Source organism: Leucopleurus acutus, assembly GCF_964270905.1.
Source record: "Leucopleurus acutus genome assembly, chromosome: 13".
In the NCBI taxonomy this organism is placed as follows: domain Eukaryota; kingdom Metazoa; phylum Chordata; class Mammalia; order Artiodactyla; family Delphinidae; genus Leucopleurus; species Leucopleurus acutus.
In genome coordinates, this window is record NC_139155.1 from 47,692,906 (window position 1) to 47,715,181 (window position 22,276).

The 22,276-nt window shown below is 42.5% G+C and overlaps 1 protein-coding gene across 1 annotated transcript in view; it reads left to right on the forward strand.

Annotated features, from left to right (window-relative positions):
- CHST9 (carbohydrate sulfotransferase 9) overlaps positions 1-20,924 on the forward strand; it is a 235,427-nt gene extending 214,503 nt beyond the window's left edge. Inside the window, exons 3-4 of the mRNA XM_082852828.1 lie at positions 1,847-1,884; positions 19,009-20,924. Coding sequence (XP_082708954.1) covers positions 1,847-1,884; positions 19,009-20,097 — 1,127 coding nt within the window. The 3' untranslated portion in view covers positions 20,098-20,924. The remainder of the gene's footprint in view (positions 1-1,846; positions 1,885-19,008) is intronic.
- Positions 20,925-22,276: the final 1,352 nt, after the last annotated feature.

Below are 22,276 nucleotides of genomic sequence, written 5' to 3' on the forward strand. Positions count from 1 at the left end.
TACTGGTGATTTAATTCAAAAGGCAAGTTTTTTTTCCCACAAACCATTAAACAGTCTTCTTTAAACACTCTGCATATTATCTGACAAGGGAAATCTAAATATTAAAATGTATCAAGAGAGTCCAATTGGGCAGTACCATTAAAAAAATAAATGAAGAAAATTGGTTCTTATTATCTAGAAACTCCAAGATTGGCCCCTGGTATTTCGTGACAGTGACTAGATTTAAGATCCCACTCAACAGAGCCATTCCATTCTCTGGACTCCTTATTCTTCTACTGCTTCCCATGTAACACTTAACCTAGTACTGAACACTTAGTAAAATTTCCAGATATACTTATTATTAGTTGCTCAACTGACTGGTAAATATCACTTATTCATTAAAAATCTTTTTTGAAAACAGTTTTGACAGTTTCTTAAACAACTAAACATGCAACTACCATACAACCCAGCAATTGCACTCCTGGGTATTTATCCCAGAGAAATGAAGACTTATGTTCACATAAAAACCTGTACATACATATTGATAACAGCTTATTCACAATAGCTAGAAACTAGCCAGATGTCCTTCAGCAGGTGAATGACTAAGCAAACTTTGGTATATCCTTACCATGGAATACTACTCAGCCATAAAAAGGTAGAAACGCACAAGAATGCACATAGCAACCTGGATGACTCTCCAGAGAATTATGGTGAGTGAGAAAATCCTATCCCAAAAGGTTATAAAATGTATGATTCCATTTACATAACATTCTTGAAATGACAAAATGATAGCAATGGAGAACAGATTAGTGGTTGCCAGGAGTTAAGAAGAGGGTGGAGGTGGGAGGACAATGGATGTGACTATAAAAGAGCAACGTGAGGGACCCTTGTGGTGATGGAAATGTTCTGTATCTCAACTATGTCAAGGTCAATATCCTGGTTGTGATATTATTGTACTATAGATCTTCCAGATGTTACCGGTGTAAAGGTACAGGGGATCTGTCTGTATTATTTCTTATAAATGCATGTCACTACACAATCATCCTAATTAAAATTTTAAAAGGACACATTGAATAAAGTGTACGTATCACACCAAGATGTTCACAAGCATGAAATAACTGCAGGGCCACAAAATGTCTTCTTTCCTCTCTTTCCTGATGGTTTGTTGGTTATTGATTATTCCTAAGGACTTTTTTCCTTATATGTAAGACACATGACATTGATAACTTTTAGGCTGTTTTCGCAATGACTGAGGTTTATTATTTTAGAGTTTTTATTATTTATACCCCTGTGTTGCTTTTCATATGTTATGTTACTCTGATTTGTTTCTGTCCTGACCAAGATACCATTCATAGGACTGTTGGTTTGTACTTTAGTCTCTGCCAATACCAAAACATAAGAACGTCTTTATCATCTTCATAGGTCAGAGAAAAGTAGCACCTCTGCCATCCACCACTTTAAATCTCCTCGCCTGGTCCTCAAGGTTCATTGAGTTCAGTGTTAATATTATGCTTGAACAGGTTGTCATTGTTTGTAAACCTTTGACTTTACTGGCTGTGGTTCAAATTTTTCTTTGGTCCTTTCATCTCTTTACCATTTCTCTGCCAAAGTTTACTACATTCTCTGGTATCATCCTTCCCGGATTTCCACTCCATTTTCTGTTATCTTTGCCTAATGTGGTTTATTTCGGTTTTGACTTTTTTCTTCATCCCAATTATTGGAGTGATTATAAATGTCCCTATTGTGATACACATTCTTGCTTGGAGAGTTCTTTTGGAGTTTTGAGTGAGAACAGAGTGAGACCAGTACAGTATTTTATTCCTTTTCATACTTTCACGTTGAATTTCTTTTTTGCTCTCTCTTTCAGTGACCAGAGGAAAAATCCAGGACCATATCACCAACCAGGTATTTCCTCACTTCTCATAAACTGTAATGTAGAGTTTTGCTTTAAAGATTAATAATTATTTGTAAATATTTAGAAGGGAGGGCATTGCTAGTTCTTGGGTATGAGCAATACGCGTGTTATTGGTTCTGAGAACAGATAAACCGATCCTCTGTAAATGATCATACACTTTCCTTGTCTCCCTCACCTCATTCCTTCCCTCCTCACCATCCTCCCCAAGGGTGGGAAACAGTGAGAAGTGGGCTCTGCCAGTTCTGACATAAGCATCCCTCGGAGCGTATCATGATCTCTCTTTGATTCTATCATGGCTGCAAATAGATACTTTTATCTGCTTCTCCCTTAACTAAGGTGACTCTCCTCTGTGATTTTCCCAAGTTCTAATTCGCCCAGTCACTCCCTCCCAGACAAGTTAAGAGCTGAACCCTTAGCAGTGGAAACGTACAAGTGGATTTTCCATTCTGGTCTCTGATTTCTACCCACATTTAGCCAGTGTCTTCCTGCCTGCCTCACTATTTCTTATCCATTCTTTTTTGATTAATTTTTTATATTTACCAGTAGATGGAGTCATTCTGTACAACGGTTTAAGGGGTTTGAGACATGTAGCCACACATCCAAACCAAGTCTGGCCTGTCTTGCACCATCCCACCCTCTTCCCACGGGCCAGCTGAGCTGCAGTTTCTCCCAGTGCTGCCTGTGTCACTAGACTCAGGGAAGGCAGACACTGGCCTATGGCAAAATACGCACAGCTTTCATTCATAGACCAGAATCTCCAAGTCTTTTGTTGTCGTTGTTCTCCTCTGGCCTAAATTATAACTCACCCTTGCCAAGGGGAAGAATGGTGCGTCTGCATGTATACCAGTCAAGGGTACATTTTTCAACATCTTCTCCTAATGGGCTTCAAAATAAATTCCAATTCTGGTCCTCATTGTCATTCCAACCGAAGTAAGTTCTAGCTCTACCTAATCTGTGCCAGATGCCCTGTAATTCATCAAGCTTAAGAAATGGTTCATTCATTTGGTTAATATACTATATTGCAAATTCAGTAGGCAAAATTTAAGGCTTATCGGGTACCATTTTTCTTTTGAATAGAATTGTAAACACTGTATTGACTCTTTGTAGCAGCCATCTTAATACTTGAAAATGCCACCCCTGTGCAATGTTGAAGTCAATTAGTCGTTTCAAAGAGTTTACTTGCCTTTTGAACTTGGTCTGTTTAACATTGTATTTCAACTATTTGTATATACTCTAGTAGCTTGGTAAGGCTGAGCAACAGTTAACCAGTAATGTTTATTGCTACCATTTTTATTTATTTAAGTCACAGAGGGAATACCTTTCCTTAGAGAACTGTTTTCTTTATTAACTTAACAAGGTAAAGCAGTTGGTCAAGAAATAAAGACCACTTCTCTGGGGCAGATTTTCATTTCCTGTACTTTCCTTCTTTTTACCCTTGGCTAAACTAATAGAGTAGGTAGACACCAAAATAGAACACCAAATATTTACTTATGATCTTAAACATTGATCTGGTGCCAGATAAAATCATAATGGTTTCCAGTCCCAGTAAGACAGCGAAATTCTTTGGACTTTAGCTTAAGAGGTAAGGGTCTTAAGTATATTAGTTATATAGTCATTCTCAGAACAGATAGTTGTATTGTTCAATCAGTGTCTGCCAGCTGTATTTCTAATTCTACAGTAGAATTTCTATCTTTTCTTCTTCCATGTAGGAAGGCACTCCCCACTCTCAAAAATGTGCCGGGGACACAACTCTATGAGGCATCTTACACTTCTAATTTATCTAAAGTCTGCCAAAGAGCTACAAGATGAAGTCCCTTCCTTTTTAATTTCTTTTTTAAATTGACGTATAATTGACATATAACATTATATTAGAATCAACATAATGATTCCATATTTCTGTACACTGTGAAATGATCTCCATAGTAAGTCTAGTTACCGTCTGTCACCATCCAAAGTTACAAAACATTTGTTTTCCTCGTGATGAGGACCTTTAAGATTTACTCTCTTAGTAACTTTCAAATATGCAATATGCTAAGATTGACTATAGTCACCATGCTGTCCATTACAGCCCCAGGACTTATTTGCTTTATCACTGGAAGTTTGTACCTCTTGATCTGCCCTCCCCTTCTGCCACCCAAAGAATCTGGCTCTTGGAAAACCTTTCTGTACACTCACTTTGGATAATCAATAGTGTTCTTTATCAGAAAGGCATGGAAAATAGAGCACTGGTGAGCGTTCATCTTGCCCCGAAATCCTTCCCACTGGGCACTATAGATTGTGTAATTAAATTGAAATTGAAAATCAAGTCCTTTTTTCTTCTTCCATGAAGCAAGCTACGAGTTGCACGCCAACGTGAGAAATCAGAGCTGGAGCGGAGGGAGGGTTCTAGCCTGCTGGCCGATAGCCAGCGTGCATTTTTAGCCCACAGCTACTTTACCACACCTGAGCTCTGAGAACAAACAACTATTTGAGTTCTCTGGAGCGCACGCCGAATTCTTTCCTGTGTAACTCACTGGGGAGATTAGTATGCTATTTTAAAGTAACCTGTTAACGCAGTCTGTTTACGGGAAGAGGACAAAAATGAGCAGTGAACCGCTAGGCAGCTCACGTCCCAGAATGAGATGAATGCATGACCCATTTTTTTCAGCTGTCCCTTTGGCAGTTCATTGCTGCAACGATTTCCTCTCGAAAAATGTGCCTTGTAGAGACGAAGTCTCCTGTAGGTTTTTCTGAATAATTTTGACTACGATAGATTAAAGATAATACCTTAAAATACTACCAGACATACCTTCAAAATCAAATTAGCATATTGTCAGTACGAGAATGGGAATACTGAATGTAAAAACTTTTGACTTCAGTTTTGGAAACTGCCTTCTTACATGGTAGGCAATTTAAACCTGTAGTAAATGAATACCTTCTGTTTATGCCTTTCGGGATAGTAGATCACTGGAACCCGTAGCGAATTAATAGTTTGTTTTTAAACAGCTAGTTGCTGAAGAGGGATACCGAACCTGGGGCTCGGTTTCTCGCGGGCGGGATGTGCGTGTTGCGGGGGGACGTCCCCAGTTCTGGTGCTGGTCATGAGAAAGGCTCGCCTTCGCTGATTGGCCGGTTCAGAGAGAGCCAACGCCATTGGCGGCTGTTACAGCTTCTGGAGCTGTTTCCTGAGACAGCTGCAACAAACTCTCACCGACTGGATGCTCTCAGACACACTAATGTGTTGTCTCTTGGTTCCGGAGGCTAGAAGTTCAAAACCAAGGCGTCGACAGGGCCAAGTTCTCCCTGAAACCTATGGAGGCGGGTCCTTCCTTGCCTCTTTGCTGGCTTCTGGTGACGTCGGCAATCCCTGGGGTCCCTCGGCTTGTAGCTGCGTCTCTTCAGTCTCTGCCACTGTCATCGCGTGGCTGTCCTCCCTGCGTGCCTCTTCTCTTCTAATAAGGACACCAGACGTATTGGCTTAGGGCCCACCCCCATGACCTCATCTTGATGACATCTACAAAGAACCCCTTTCCAAACAAGGTCACACTCACGGGTACCAGGAATGAGGACTTCAATGTATCTGTGTGGGGGACACAATTCATCTCATGCCAGGCTGGAAACTTTAGAGTCATCCACCACTCCATGTCTCCCTCTAACCAGCCAGCACTCGATGTGCTCTCCATAGCCCTGTCCAATCCAGCTCCTCCGCCACCGCCCAGCCCTTGGCCTCTGCTCCCCCCAGGCCCTCATCTCGTTTGCTCTCTATGGTGACTCCATACGGCTCTCCCACTGCTTCACCGCCATCCCATTCATCTTGGATTCTGTTCCACTTTACTTTCTGAAATACCAGTCACCTGGCACCTCTGCTGAAGAACAATAACTAAACAGAAATGCCTCCCCCATTTTTAGCAGTGATTATTAATGCTGCACGTGCATATAATCACCCTGGAGCCTTGTTAGCACAGATCCTGAGACCCGCCCCCCCCCATGTCACATGCACCCCCAAGAAATTCTGGGCCAGGGGTTGGGTTCAGACAGGGCCTCACTATTAGACCAGGCCAAGAGGGCTCATGTGCTTTCGAAGGCCTCGAGCATCACAGGCACAGAGAGACAAACACTTTTTTTAAAAAAATATTTATTTATTTATTTATCCATTTATTTTTGGCTGTGTTGGGTCTTCGTTTCTGTGCGAGGACTTTCTCTAGTTGTGGCGAGCGGGGGCCACTCTTCATCGCGGTGCGCGGGCCTCTCACTGTCGCGGCCTCTCTTGCTGCGGATCACAGGCTCCCGACGCGCAGGCTCAGCAGTTGTGGCTCACGGGCCTAGCTGCTCGGGGGCACGTGGGATCCTCCCAGACCAGGGCTCGAACCCGCGTCCCCTGCATTGGCACGCAGATTCTCGCGCCACCAGGGAAGCCCGACAAACCCTTTTTTTTTCTCTCCAGCCTCATGTTTTAAAGTTTGATGACCAATTGAGCACACACAAAATGTTGGAGAGGGATAGAGCAGCTGAATTGGACACTCTGGTCCTTTGGGGTGAGGTTGGGCTGGGGGATAAAAGACCAGCCTGTGCCCTTTGAAACCAGAGAAAGAAAAGCTTTAGTTTCAACATAGCCACGCCCCATGCCCCATCCCGCATAGCTGGAGGATGTGTAGGCAGACGGCGTTCCTCAGCAACAGTACTTCCACCCTCCCTCTGCTTGGGAGATGGATGCAGTGGGCAGGTGTAATTCTGGGCAGTACTTAGAGCTGCCTGGCAAGCCCAGGTCAGAAAAGTGAGGCATGAGGTGAGGGAACCTGCCCTTCCCAGGAATCCTGTGAGCTTTACTGAATCATCCCATCCTTGACAGGGGCAGGTCCAGCCACTGCCCAGGAGTCCCCAGCTGTGTCTAGTTTCTGGCCTGTCCTCCTCCTGAAGGTCCATTGGGCCGCTCAGGCCTCTGTGGCAGGGTGGCCCTCAGGTGACAGGGCTTCTTTAGCTTCTAGGCCCAGAGCAGTCCTTTGGGACAGGCTGCAGACCACGGGTGGAAACAAGGACGGGGTCTGTGTATCGCTTACTTTAAAACTTCTGAATATTTAGACATACAGAGTGTGGGCTTCCATTCATCCTCTTGCTCTAGGCCCTGTAAATGTTGAGGATGATCCTGACCAGACATCTACAACTTAAAAACTCAACATGTGATTCCAATAAGAAGCCAAGATGGAACCCACTCACCTCTTGTCTATAGGATAAAATTCAAACCTGTGAGTACAGAATCCAAAGTCCTATGATCTCCATTGGAGAGCATGCACCCCGCCTCCCTAGACTTATTTCCCATTCTGCTCCTTTATGTAAAACTATTGTGTCCTATTTAAAACTGTTCTACCAACATACTCACACCTTTCTCTGCAGGTACAAAATGTACTCATATTCCAAGACCTCACTCCAATATCACCTCTTCCATGAAGCTTTCCTCATCACAGAGCTAAGAGTAATCTCTCCTTCTTCTGTGCACCTATATTATTTTTTCTGCCCCTTTGCTATAGACCCTTGCATTTTCTCTATATTCTAATTATTGATATATTGATATATTCTCTATATTCTAATTATTGATATTCCTATGTGATTTTGTAACTAGATAGTATTGTCCCAAAGGGAAGATGTAATGTTTGACTCATTTCTGTGTTCACTGTTAGACCTTGCACATCATAGGCATCCAACCCATTCCTGGTCCATTGTACATTCTTCCACTCACTAAATTATTATCCTAGAAACCAGAGGAACTGCTCCTTGGACCCTGGACTGCTCACACCTGGTGTGCCATTGACTCTTGTAAGGCAGGAACTAGGTGTTGTCCTTTGCCCTCCCAAGTGAGGAGTCTAAACCAGAAACAGAAGACACAGCTAAGGCCGCACGTGGTCTCTACGAATAATGGTCACACAGCTGGGGAATGAAAGAATCAAGGGGCAGGGGGACCCACACCTTTATTTCACCCTTATGTCCACATGCCATAACTGCCTGTAGAACGCTGAACCATTTGCTTGGGTCAAGACTTGGCACCTGGTTTTTTTTTCTCGAATGTAAACATGGAAATGTCATTCACTGCTGCCTTTTCAGTGTAGCGTGAACTTTACAACTTCTAAATTTAAAGTGGGATTGCATTACCTTGCACTATTCTTATCAAAATGACCATGCACTCAAGGAGACAACTTTGACCTAAAGAGAGTTTCTCTCGGCAGGTTCAGCATGAATAGAGCTGGTAAAGATCCCGTCCCTCTCATTCTCTTTTAAGATTACCTTCTAGAATGGGAGTTGTGCTTTTAAAAAGCTACCCAATTTATGAGTCTTTTTCAAATGCTTGAGAGCAAGACTGAAATGATCCAGAAGTGGTGGCACTAACGGTGGTTAACAAAGAAGAATTTGTAAAAGATGGGCTTTATTAAAGGTCAGAAGGCTTCATAACTAGAAGATACTCAGGTCTAAGTGTCAAAGGGCTGGCACTCGCCTCTTTATTCAGAAGCCAAGAAAGTTAAAACGTTGTATAAGGATGTCTATGGAAAAAGACAATAGACAGTAGTCTCTGGAAATATATTGTCATGACAAAGGGAGGGAGGAGAAGACAGCCCTCGGGTGTTTTAAAAGCGTGAACACCAAGAGGAAAATAATGGTCTATTAGCCTCACTGCGAGAGCTGTTAGCAATCAAATATGCAGATAATTCTCACTTAAGCATTCCCACTCAAGATCATTCCCACTCAGAATGCTTCTGAATAATCGTGACCAAGAGTTTTGCTAGTCATGTAATGCGCCATCTCATTTATTTGTCACAGCAACCCCAAGAGGATGCGTATTTTAATCTCCTTTTTATACAGGTGGAAACTCAAGCTTGAAAGATTTAGTAATTTTTCAGGTCCTGCCATGCTTAGCACTAAATTAATAATAATAATAGCATTATTATTGTTTAATAAACTTTCTGTGTGTAGGCATTATGATAAGTTTTACATAAAATTATCTCATTTAAACCTCACAGCCGTAACCTTGGGAGGCAGGTACAAATCAAGGGAGTCAACGTTAGTGAGGTTAAATGCCTTGCCCCAGATCACACACCAGGATGGAAGCAGGCAATCCAACCCTACCGTGTAAGCAGCAGCCACTGTTCCCTGCTGCTTTAAATATCCTTATTTAAAGGCACACACATGATGAGTGGCAGAGCTGGAATCTGAATCCAGGTGGATGGATCTCATTGTGAAATCCTTTCTCTTCGCTATTGTGCTGTCCTACTACTTGTTCTGGAAGTTCTTCTATTAATTAAATGATCCCACTTATGACCACCCTAACCAGTACTCCAATCTTAACACCAGCACTGAAGCAATTGGTTGTGAGAGTCTAGAATACAGATATTTATGATGTGGTAGGTCCTTTTTAAAAAACATTTTAACTATCAAGATAGCATGTATTGGGCTTCCCTGGTGGCGCAGTGGTTGAGAGTCCGCCTGCAGGGGACACAGGTTCGCGCCCCGGTCCAGGAAGATCCCACATGCCGCGGAGCGGCTGGTCCCGTGAGCCATGGCCGCTGAGCCTGCACATCCGGAGCCTGTGCTCCGCAACGGGAGAGGCCACAACAGTGAGAGGCCTGCGTACCGCAAAAAAAAAAAAGAAAGAAAAAAAATAACAAGTAGTGGTCATTAATACAAGGCCAATTCTGTAGAATCCGTGCTATATTAATGGTTTTGGCCCCTCAGGGCAGATCCCATGGGCATCCCTGATACTGTGTGTAGACTTTTGTGTGTATCTGAATTTGGTTGAGGAAACAGTCCTCATCAGAACTTCAAGAGTGAAAGAAAGTGTCCTGGAGAGTTTTTCTACCTCTCACTAGAGAAAGAAGGTGATCAAACCTATCTCTTTGATTATGCATAAATTAAAACCAATTTTATTGAAACTTGCTTTTGTACAGTTTTTTAGCACTTATCAGAGAACAAATTTCTGGGAAGGAAAAGATGCACAGACAAGTAGTGAAAATTCAGAGTACCAGTAAGGATCCCACTGAAAGCTACCTTGCTTCATTTTCCTTAATGTGGAAAAAGTTATTATCCATAGAAGTCTTATGTTATATTCTGTGGTCGATCATCAAACAAGGGTGGAATAAACAAGATTATTCACTGTTTCATCACTGGTATGTGCCTTTGCTCAAAATGTATTAAAAGGAAATATTTCTGTCATACCATTACTGGATAATTCAATTAGGCCAATGTTCTGTGGATGCGGAATAATGTAATTTACTATGTTGACTAATTAGCCAATCAGATTTCTCTCATTTTCTAAGGCAATGGATTGACTAAAATGTGACCATAAACAAAATAGATTTTATTAGGCATAATCTGCTTTGTAAACAAATGAAATTAATTCTTTGCCTGACCTAAAGCTTTGAAAATGAAAGACCAAAATTGAACACATGCTTCCAATTTTGGTGCTGTTACTAAGATGACACAGAATATAAAAGTTACAATTTAACTTCCCCTCAAGTATTTCATACTTGAGACTAAATGACTCTTAGAAATATGTTCATCAACAGATGGGAGCCACTTATGGCCTCATAAACTCCAAAGCAAGTGAAATTATCTCAGCGAAATAGAAAGATTACAAGAAAGCCTCATCTGCTTATCTCAGAGATGATTCATGCATTGCGTATCGGCTCAATGGTGCAATGAATATTGACAGATAATCACCCTTCTTCATGCAAGAGAAATCCTGAAAAAACGAATGCTCGGGATGCAGGTTTGTCATCAGTCAGTAAGCAATTTCCACACATGCCCTGTGTTTTTCCTTTTTACTGCTTCTCCACTGATACCAGCCACCAGCCTCTCTCCGGGCTACTCTGTTTCCACTCTTAACGGCCCCCAGTCCATTCTCCACTTGGCCAGCAGAGTGAGCTTTATAAAATGTGCTTCACATCATGTTATCCACCGTATAAAACTTCCAGTGGCTCATATTACACCTCTGATAAAACCCTGCATCTTTCCCATGACCTAAATCCTAAATCTTAAATTCTCCGTGGCCTGGTATTCCTACAGCATGTGGTCCTGCCCTTCTCTTTGATTTCTTCTTGAGTCCCCAGGTCCTTTGCACTGACACAACAACCATCTGCCCTCTGTCCCTCCGCTTGACCAGGCTCATTCCCCTTTGAGGGCCCTTTGCCCTCATTGCCCCAGCCTGCAACACTCTGCTCCCAGAACTGGGGTTTCTCCTTGTCATTCAGATCTCTGCTCAACTAGCTTCTCCCAAATAGATCTTCCCTAGACACCTGGTTCACGGGGTCTTCCCACTCTCCACCTGCCACTCATGCTCTGCCACATCGCTGTGTTTTAGTGTTTGCATCACACGTATCATCATCAAAATTTTTGTTCATGTATCTGTTCATTATCTGTCTTCACCCACAGGAATGTAAGTACCATGAGAACAGGACCCTTGTCAGAGTCGTTTGCCCCTCTGGCCCCAATGCACATATTAGATGCTCAGAATAAATGCTCAGAATAAATACCCATCAACTGAATGCCTCGCTTGATCCTGCTAGCAGGCTATGACAATAGTCTGGGTGTGAAAAAAAATGTGTCTAAGTGATACATTGATAGTGGGAATGAACAGTTTAGAGAAAAAATGAATAGAGTTTGGTGTCTGAGTATGAGAAGCGAATTAACAATCTGAGGCAAAGATTAATGCAAGGTCCCCAGGGTTACTGCAGGAAGGTGATACTCTTGGCAGAAATGTAAAAGTTGTGGTTCAAAGCCACACTTAATGAGTATATGCTACATGGCAGGCATTGTGTATTTGTTCCATTCATTTTTCACAACTCCATAAAGTCGGCATCATTATCTCTCTTTTATACATGGGAGGCTGAGTCAACTACCCCAAGCTGATTGGTTAGATATCTTATTCCAGTGAGTGAGGTTGATTTGGTAGAAAGTACTAAGTTAAGGTCAGTTGAAAGTTGCAAGTAAAGCATGAATAAGAGTAAAAATTTACTAAGTCTGGTCTCCTTCCCATTTCACAAGTTGTTGGGCTGAAATAGGTGTGAAATGTGTGTCTCACAACCTACCTTGGCACTCAGGGGTTCTTTTGCAAATTGGTCTGAGCACCTGTAGACCACCACGATTGTCTTCCTCGTTCTGTAACCATGCGGGGCTGGGGGCTGGAAATACCTTGAAGAAGACACCCAACAGGAAACTGACTGGATGGAGGTAAGAGATGAGATCAGTAGAGCAGGATGATACCAGTTACCTTGGAGACAACCATCTGGAAGGTGATAGGACCCCAGAGAAATTAACCAGGATGCAATACACAAAACTTTCTGGTTTCTGTCTTTTGGGCCAACCATCTGATAAGGTACTAACCTAGAACATGGAAACTAGACTGTGCTGAAAATTAGTTCTATATGAGGGTCCTGAGGAGACGCGGTCCTGCTGATGAATCTGGGGCAGTAGAAGATGCTTGCGACACAGCACTCAGGGGTCCTATTACTCACAGCAAGAAACACAGCCTATAAATCCCCATGGAGACGGAGTCATAGAGCTAGTGTCTTGCTGATAAAAAGCCATGGGGACCAGATGCACTGGTCACTGGGAGTTCATCAGGGATTGAAAGATACCTTCAACTTCCCTCCTTTCATGCCTGATCCAGACACACATCTCAAAAGTACCCACAAATTATGTGTTTTCCCAGATTTGCAGCCACTGAAATACCAAGATATAAAATAAGTTCTCTTGAAAAGGCCACCGGGGATGGAGTGAAGACAGCATCACTCCATAACCACCAAGTCTGGATAGATGTTTCTAACAGGAGTGTGGAAGCAGGAGAGGAAATAAAGACACCATGAAAATAAGCTTTGTTCTGAGGCATAAAAGCTGAGCTGATGATCACAATTTCTGTGTGGTTTATGCAGCATCACAGGAAACCCAAAGTCCAGGCAGCACTGGCTCAAATCATGGTTTTCTAGAAACAAGAGCCCAGTACCCCCTCGGCCATGCTGATTATTTGGGACTGTCCAATAGAGCATCTGTTCTTGGTACCCAGCATATGTAGTTTAAATTGCAGAAGAGAAGCAGCCAAAGGTTTGGCAATGTCCACTGCACACTCTAGAGCTGACTGCAGCACATGTGGCCATCTCGGTGTAGCTCGGTACAAAGGATAGTGTTCACGCGGACCAAAGGGCGAGGAAACAGATTACAGATGTGATGGCACTGAGAGCCCTGTAGAGTGAACATGTGCCATATGGTAAGAAACACAAGGTTTGGAGCCAGACAAGCCTGAATTTTAATCCCAGCTCTAGGAGTTGCCAGTCGTAAGACACTAAGTAAGTTTAATGGAAACGTGATCGTAACCACCTGACAGAGGTGGGGTGAGGATTAACTCGTTGAAGCAGCGCCTGGCACACGTGAAGCGCTCTGTCGCTGTTCATCCCAAACGCACCCTCACCACTCATCCTCTCCCTATGGCCTTGGTCCAACAGCTGTGCTTTAACTAAAGGAGGCCGGAGCCCTGACAGGGGCCAAGACATGAAAACCAACCCTCCCAGCCAAATGGTATAAATACATCCTTCCCTGCCCAGGAGGGAGCGTGCTCTGGACCTGGGAATCTCAATATATAGGCCATGAGTTGCAGGTGAGGCAAGAGTCTTCCCATTGGTCAGAGAACTGATCCAGAAGTGCGCACCTTTTCTTTGGTTTCCACAAGCGCGTAGTGCCTCAAATTCACGCACTTTCATCTTGTTACAGTATAGGCTGTAGTCTAGTTGCTAGTGGCTGCAGTTATGCGCGACCCTAAGAAAATCCCCTGTGTGAAGCCTGAGACGTCCTTCACCCTACTGTGGGCAGTTTTCTCTTGTGTGGGGAGTAGATGGAGTTAATAGACTGTGATTGTATTTCTGAGCAAGGTACGTCAAGATATGTTTGCTCCTTACAAGAAACAGATTATAGAATCATAGTGAGGAAAGGGGGTTGATGACGCAGTGTCTGCAGGACCTTTAGAGAATTATGCTTGCCTGCTTGCTTGATGATAGCTGTGTCTCTGTGAATAGATTAGGCAGGATCCTGTCCATCAGTGTCTCGATATAAGAGAATTGTGGTCGGTCAACACGAGCCCTGCCATTGTCACTACCACTCTCCCAGTTGGCGTTGCGTTCCCAGGGCTCAAGTAACCTTGGACCGGTAAGTAATGGGTGGGGAAGAAACAGTTCCCCAGGTAAATGCTGCTTCCTGGGACTGGAGCTCTGCCTAAAGAAAAGAACAGGAAGGATTGGACTGTCCCTGGTTCCTCCCTCCCCCCTTCTTACCCCACTTCTCCATTCGCACAGTTGCACTTACTGAGGCTGGGCTGCAGGGGGCAGGCAGCCCTCTGTGATCTTCCCATGTCCAGCATGGGCTCATTCTGTACCAGCTCTGGGAAATGAGGTTGTACAGACCCTGAAGGCTCCCAGCCTCAGGCTAAGGGATCAGGACCAGTGGCACTCATACCTGGCCTTGAGAAGAAAGGGAGACCAAAAGGAGTTGGCTGTGGCCACTGTTACTTCTCAGTAGCCATTTCAACGACATCTTGAAACAAACTGTCATCTTCAGGAGAAACTATCTATCTTGGAAACCCTCAAAAAACTTCAAAATTTATCATTGATAAAATAATATTCTTAAAATGAAAGTGATAAAATGTATCTTAATGCATGAAGAGATAAGACTTTGCAAATATATGCTGGATCATCCCTTTGTTTTGTCAGTCATCTATTCCCTCTGACCCCCTCTGACCTGCCCCCCCCCCACTCTACTCCTCCCTGCCGCTCTGTCTTGCTTTGCTGGGAGTTTATGTCATACATTCTTCCTTTGCATTCTTTCTCAGCCGGAAATCCTGGAAAGAAATCCCTCTCAGCATGACCCCAGGTTCCCCAGGGCACAATCTGGTGCCCCAGGCCACCCTCCCATCCTAGCGCAGGCCCATGGTAGCACCAAAGAGTGAGTCTTCTGCTCTACACGGAGAGGGTTGGGCAGACACTGAAGAGGCAGCCCTGAGTCAAGCCGTGTTGTCAAATATTGCAGGCGACGTAAGCCAGAGGGGTGTGTGTGTCACTCAGAGGTGCTGACACAGGCGAATCTGATCTGGGACTGGAAGATGCTTAACCAAATAAGACAAATGGAGTGTATCCTGCCAGCGTCACTGCTGCTCTCACAGTTGGCATGGCTGTCTCAGGGCTCAAGTCGCTCAAGTAGTGGATGGCGAGGAAACAGGTCCTTGAGTGTATGCTGCTTCCTGGGACTGGGTTCTCACCTGTGCTGAAGCCCCGTGTGCCTTAAACAAGTTAAATGAAGAGACTGAAGTCAAATTTATGAGCAATGAATTTTTCCCTTGTGTAGTGATCTCCCCAGTCAAACCAGTGACTGGAAAGTAGCTTGGGGAACAGGGACCTCCAGCAAAGGGAAGTGGGTGAAGGTGAAGGGTGTTTCATCTGGTCCGTGTGAGGCCTGATGTGACACCCTGCCTACAATAGAGCATTTGTCTCTGCTTACTGAAATATTCATGTCCACCATATTTGGAGCCTTTCTCTCCTGGATGGTATGAGATGAACTCTTACTTTTTACTTTCCTTTGCTATGCTCCGGTTCAGTGGACCCCAAATGCCATTATTGCCTGTGGAGTACCTGGAGAGCTTGTCTAAATTAGAGTCAGGACCCCATCCCCAGATTCTTTTTGGGGTGTCCACAGTGATGTCTAGGAGTCCAGATAGCTGGCAAGCCTCCAGGAGTTACCAGGCCGCACTGAGTGACTTTGAACCAATCTGACTTCACAGGCAGGTAAGGCTCCCACCTACATGCCTACTGTAGCATGAGCAGTTCTACCTGTGCCTGTTTTATTTGTCTTCTCTTCTGCCAAAGATTTGTTTGAATACAGATTTTCGGCACCTTAAAAGAATCGGTCAATTATTTATCTAAGTTAACCTTGATCTTCTGATTAGCACTGTTTTTCTTCGACAAGGTCATAAAACAACTGCTTAGAGGCCCATCATTAAATTGTAATCACATTCACTCAATTATTTATTGGACATCTTCTATGTGTCAGGCAACGTGCTAGGTACCAGAGATCCAACAAAGAACAAGAAAGATTAGACTTCTGCAGTCATACTCTAGTGCAAGAGATGTGGATGGGGTGAAAATAGACAACTTAGAAGTAAAACAATCATTTCATATTGTGATAAATGCTATGAGCAAAATAAGCAGGTTCAGTGAGAGAAAATCTCAGAGGGGAACATAATTTAGACAAAGTAGACAGGGAACAAGTCCCTACAGAGGTGACTTCTGAGCGCTACCAGGCATGCTGGCTGCTAAGAGCTTGAATAACATAGTGACAAGTGGTCATAGAATTGCAAAACTGGAAGCAATGATGTACTGGAAGGTTAGACAATGAGGGTCAGAGAGATGATGGAGGGGGCGCAGCCTCTGTCAGTGGCAAGGTCCATGTGAAATGTGAGAGACTTCTACGAAAGGCAAGGTGGTCAAGAGAGCAGAGAGTTTATTGGGTGTCGGAGTCACTACACGTGATGACAATAGTGGAGATGAAGAAGCAGAGTCTGAGCTGAGAGCTAAACTCTTCAGTGCATGAAGATGAAAGGTCAGTGAGAAAAGCAGATGACAGCATGGGGAGAGGAAAAGGGAGGTTGAGCAGGACACATGTGCTTCACAGAAGCAGGAGGGTTTTGCTGGGGGGGTGTCCTGGAAGCCACAGGGAAGGACAAGTAAATAGCTCCCTATCTTCTGGCCTGAGGGACAAGCTGCCCGAAGAATTGAAGTTTCATCTACTTGAAAAAGTGCAAGGGAAGCAGAGGTTTGGGGGCCATCCAGGTTTCATTAGAAAAAGTCATGGAAAACAAACATTCCAGAAGTCTCCGGGGATTAAAGAGGAATTTGATGACCACAAGCTGAAGATCCAGAGAGCACAGCGGAAGGCTGATTTCGTTTTCCTTTTTGTTAATGGGGCAGGGAGAGAATTAACTGGGGCATGTGCAGAGACACGCAAATAACATTCTGGATAATAATGGACAACCAGCGAACCTTGAAATTCACTAGGTCGCTGGGATAGAATACTATTATGACGAAGACTGCTATTAAAACCATAATAGCAATTATTATCTATAGTTGGAGTTGTTGAAGAAGTAGCAGCAGAAGGGTAGTGGCAGTTTGATTTCAGGGCTGTGCTAAGCACTTCCCATGCTGTCTACCAATAACCCCATGATCTTTCGAACCTCAAGTCAAATTTTACATTATATGTGAAAGTTTTACAGACTACAAGTTGTTGGTCAGGGGTAAAGAGGGATTCAAGGCTTTCAAGTCACCCTGGCAGTCTCTGAGAAGACCGCAGACAGATGCTTTTAGAGTGGAAACCCCAAGTAGTTGGCTCAGTGGCGTGGAGGAGCTTGATGGCTGTTTTATGGGGCTACGCAAGTTGTTGTATGGTGATCAGGGGTTACGTAGTCAATATTCTTCCACTAGAAAGAAGCATCTCTCCTTAAAGCTCAGCTAGTGGAAGGACTGTGATGCCTGGAGGTGGTTCCTTCCACAGTGCTTCGTTCCTCTGCTCTTTTGCTCAATTTGCTAGAAAATTCCTAATCATCCTTGAAGACCTAATTTGACTGATACATTCATTCCTTCATGTAACAAATAATTGAGAGCAACAACTAGAGACTACAGACCGTTCTTGACCCTGAGAACATAATAGTAAATAGGTCTATATCTATAGCTATCTACCTCTGTGTCTCTATATATACACATCTCCTCTAGGAAACGTTCCCCAGCACTTCCTCCACACCTAGGCTGGTGGCCCTATGCTTTACTCCCCCAGCACATCATTTATTCATTCATTTTTCCAATACCATGCTGACAACTCTACATGTATAGCCTCAGTCCAGTCTTCTCAACCATCTCTTTCTAGTCTAAGTGAGATCCTATTACTTCACTGCTCAGAACACTCCAAAGCCTCTGTAGTTTATCCAGAGTAAAAGTCAAGGTTCTTACAAGTTTTGTCACTATCAGAGGATGCCACCTTGTAAACCCCATCTCCCATGTCTTCCTTTATCCAGTCACTTCCGAGAGTTGTAGGAAGGATATAGTCAGATGAAGAGCAGACAGTAAATGGGTTGATTCATCCCACTGACAAGAGAAGTAAATTCTCATTCCACTTTTGATACAATTTTATGCAGCAGGACACCAAGTAGACTTTCGGTTTCCCTAGTCTTTCTTCACTTGGGAAAGAGGGAAGGGCTCATACATGAATGAAATTGTATGATAACATGATTATAGTTATGAAATTATTGTGATAAATGAATTTAGAAAAATAAAACATTTTCCAAGGGAAAATAATATATATCACTTTTGGCAAGTGCTTGGAAAACTGAAGTGGTCACCAGAATTTTATAATTGGCCTTGCTACAATTTTAAGTTGTAATTTATTACTTTGAACTGTTCTGCGCATTACAGAATGTCCCTCAAAACAACAAAAATTTCAATCCAAATACAGCTACATTTTGTATCTACATTCAGATGCATTAAATCAATGCTTGAAGGTAACACACTCCTTAATAGCTCAAGAATTGTTGACCTACAAAATGATAGAGTTATATTTTATTGCATTACAGGCAGAGCTTAGATAGAAAATTCAGGGCCTTTTTCCTTTCTTTCTTGTGTATACCTTTTTTCTTTTGCGTTTTGTAAGATTATATAATTGATACCCACAGATGCACAGTACAAAAACAATAACAAACTTACTGTGATCATAGATTCAAATCAATAACTAGTAGTTTTATCCCAATAATATTCAGATAGTTTAGTATGAGAGTATTAATGTAATGCAGCACATGGACATTAAGTGAATATCATAGTAGTCCAAATATATATACTATAAAATGTGAAGCTTTGGTTCAAAGTGATGCATGGATACCACTTTCATCGTTCCGTTTTCTATGAAGAAGCTTATTACAAAATGTATATTCCACATGCTTTGCTAAATTGTCTGGCAGCTTACACGAAATGTGTGCCCCTTGATAGCATTTTAAAATAAATATTTTAAGTTCCTTATCAGATACCCACATTTGTGAATGTGCTTTCAACATTTCCCCTTCTCTATTTTAACAGAACCCCAAGTCCCACATGTCCGAGGATCCCAAGAATAAAGAGGAAAATCTACTCAACTCTGAGAGGCCAATCAGGGTCTTCACAGAGAACAACCACTCCCAAGGAGAGGCTCAAGTTTTGAGTAGGATCACAGGGTCACCAACAATTCAGTTGATTGAAAAACATCAAGGGACTAAGACCCTTTTCAGGAAGTTCAGCGAAATGAATTGGCCGGTGGACATTCGCCCTTTAAACAAAAGCTTAGTCACAGATAGCAAATGGAGGAGAATTGATGCAACTCAAGAAAAACGCAGGTCTTTCCTTCAGGAATTCTGCAAGAAGTACGGTGGGGTGAGTCGTCCTCAATCCCATCTTTTTCACATGGTCTCCAGGATCTATGTAGAAGATAAACACAAAATTTTATACTGCGAAGTACCAAAGGCTGGCTGTTCCAACTGGAAGAGAATTCTGATGGTACTCAACGGATTGGCCCCCTCCGCGTACAACATCTCCCACGATGCTGTTCACTACGGGAAGCATTTGAAAAAGCTCGACAGCTTTGACCTAAAAGGGATTTATGCTCGTTTAAATACCTACACCAAAGCTGTGTTTGTTCGTGATCCCATGGAAAGGTTAGTGTCTGCATTTAGGGACAAATTTGAACACCCCAATAGTTATTACCATCCGGTATTTGGAAAGGCAATTATAAAGAAATATCGGCCAAATGCCTGTGAAGAAGAATTAAATAATGGATCTGGCGTCAAATTCAAAGAGTTCATCCACTATTTGCTGGATTCCCACCGTCCAGTAGGAATGGACATTCACTGGGAAAAGATTAGCAAACTCTGCTATCCATGTTTGATCCACTATGATTTTGTAGGAAAATTTGAAACTTTGGAAGAAGATGCCAATTACTTTTTACAGCTGATTGGGGCTCCAAAAAGGCTGAAATTTCCCAACTTTAAGGATAGGCACTCTTCTGATAAAAGAACCAATGCTCAGGTGGTGAGACAGTATTTAAAGGATCTGACTAGAACTGAGAGACAATTAATCTATGACTTTTATTACTTGGATTATTTGATGTTTAATTATACAACTCCATTTTTGTAGTGTGCATTCATTTTCTAAAACCCTGGATGTACTTCATGATGATGGCCTCAAATCAGCTAGCTGTAATTTTCCTATAATTCTCACTATGAGAAAAATTTAACTAAGTGCAGTTGTCTTGGTTTAATGAAGGTTTTTTACCAAAGAGTATGAAACCAATTGGCACAAAGTTATAGGAAAATTACCACAGAGACATGTAAACAACTTCAGTTGCTCTAAAATGTTTGGAAAAGAGCTGCTTTTGCATTATGGATTATATTATAGAAGCAATAACCTAGCCAGCTGCTACATTAGGTACAACTGCCTTTTGCAAGGGCAGGAAAAGCGATCTAAAATGGCATGAGCGTATGTCTCCATCCTGGGATCTGTTGTCTAAAGTGCATGGAGGTATTTTTAGCAGTCTGTGGCATATGAATCAAATGTTGCCTAGTCTTCTTACAGCCCTGGAAAGCTTTCCATCAACTGTAATGATAAATCAATTTTGAAATGGTGTTTTGGACCTGAACATTTTACTTTAGATTGGAAGGCATTATGTGATTTACAATATAAGAATATAGCAGAAAAACCAGATGAAGCTATGGCTTTTTTTATTCAACAGCCAATAAAAAATGCACAGCATGCGAAGATCAAAGCAACAAAAGTAACCTTCCTCTTCCAGAAAAAACCTAAGGGAATTGATTCTGTTTCCTTTTGAGCCCTTTTTGCAGAGACAAAATGAACGTAACCACTAAAGGTCTTCACTTTTGAAGCAGGCGACTGCGAAATTTAAGCCTCATCAGATATAAATGTGCTCCTCATTCTGGTTTAATTGGGCAGGGGGGAAATTGTTTCAGGATGGAATAATCATCAAAAACAAAAGTTGCCACTCTGAATATAGACCTCAAATAATAACAAAGTTTTATAAGAATATTATTTGAATCAAAGCACCATGTGCATAGCTTTATATGTGGAATGTACTCTAAGAATAGCTTTTGTCTAATTATTCAGCTTGAGAATGACTTTTTAAAAACTAATAAACCACTTCAAAGGTAGGTTATGTTCTAGAGAATAAACATAGAGCCCCTAGAAACTTTTTTTAATAGGCTTATGCATAAACAAAATAAGGTATTTTCTTTTCAAGTTTAAAATATTCTATACTAACAGAATCAAATACTATTGTATTCAAGCAGTCAATCAAAGTCTTTAGAAAATAGGACCATGTGTCACCCCTATGGAAAGTTGTAATGCATTTTGGAAATTTTTTCCAAGGAGCTCTAAATCTGTAGACGCGTCTGGATGGGAAATCTATTTTAATTGTTCAACGGTTACTCTGAGTTAAGCAAACCACACATTCAAACCCTGTTTAAACACATTTCTTGAATATGTTCCTCTTCTCAAACGGTTTTTTGTGTTTTGTTTAGTTTAGTTTTGTTTTTTTGGCTGTGTTGGGTCTTCGTTGCTGCGTGTGGGCTTTCTCTAGTTGTGGCGAGTGGGGCCTACTCTTCGTTGCGGTGAGCGGGCTTCTTATTGCAGTGGCTTCTCTTGTTGCGGAGCACGGGCTCTAGGCGCATGGGCTTCAGTAGTTGCAGCACGTGGGCTCAGTAGTTGTGGCATGCAGGCACTAGAGTGTGTGGGCTCAGTAGCTGTGGCACACGGGCTTAGTTGCTCCACGGCATGTGGGATCGTCCCGGACCAGGGATCAAACCCGTGTCCCCTGCATTGGCAGTTGGATTCTCAACCACTGTGCCACCAGGGAAGTCCTATCATTTTTTCTTGTCGGTAAATATTCAGTAATACCTCTCAAAGAAAAGTAGGTATTAATATATGAATATTAATAGACCAAGACAGTTACAACTGTGCTTATTTCATTTCGACTTCCCATTTCATGACTGAGCTTTCATGAATCGCTTCATTCTTTACACCCACCTGCCGCATCCCATCTGTCTCCCGAGGAGAGGGGAACTGCAGCAGGCCGCCAGATCAGAAGTATTAAACCTTCTAAACCAAACTTTTACTACTTTTCCACTCTATTCACTCTTGCCTCTAAACCATACACTTAAGCTGTGCTCTCCGTTTTTAAGTAGTTTCACTCTAGAGTAATCTAAATTGTATAATTTAAATTTTGCTATACCGTGTAGAGTGGATTCCTAGTCAGTTAGAGACATTGAACTTATCTTTTTATGGAGAAAGAGAGAGAAAGAAT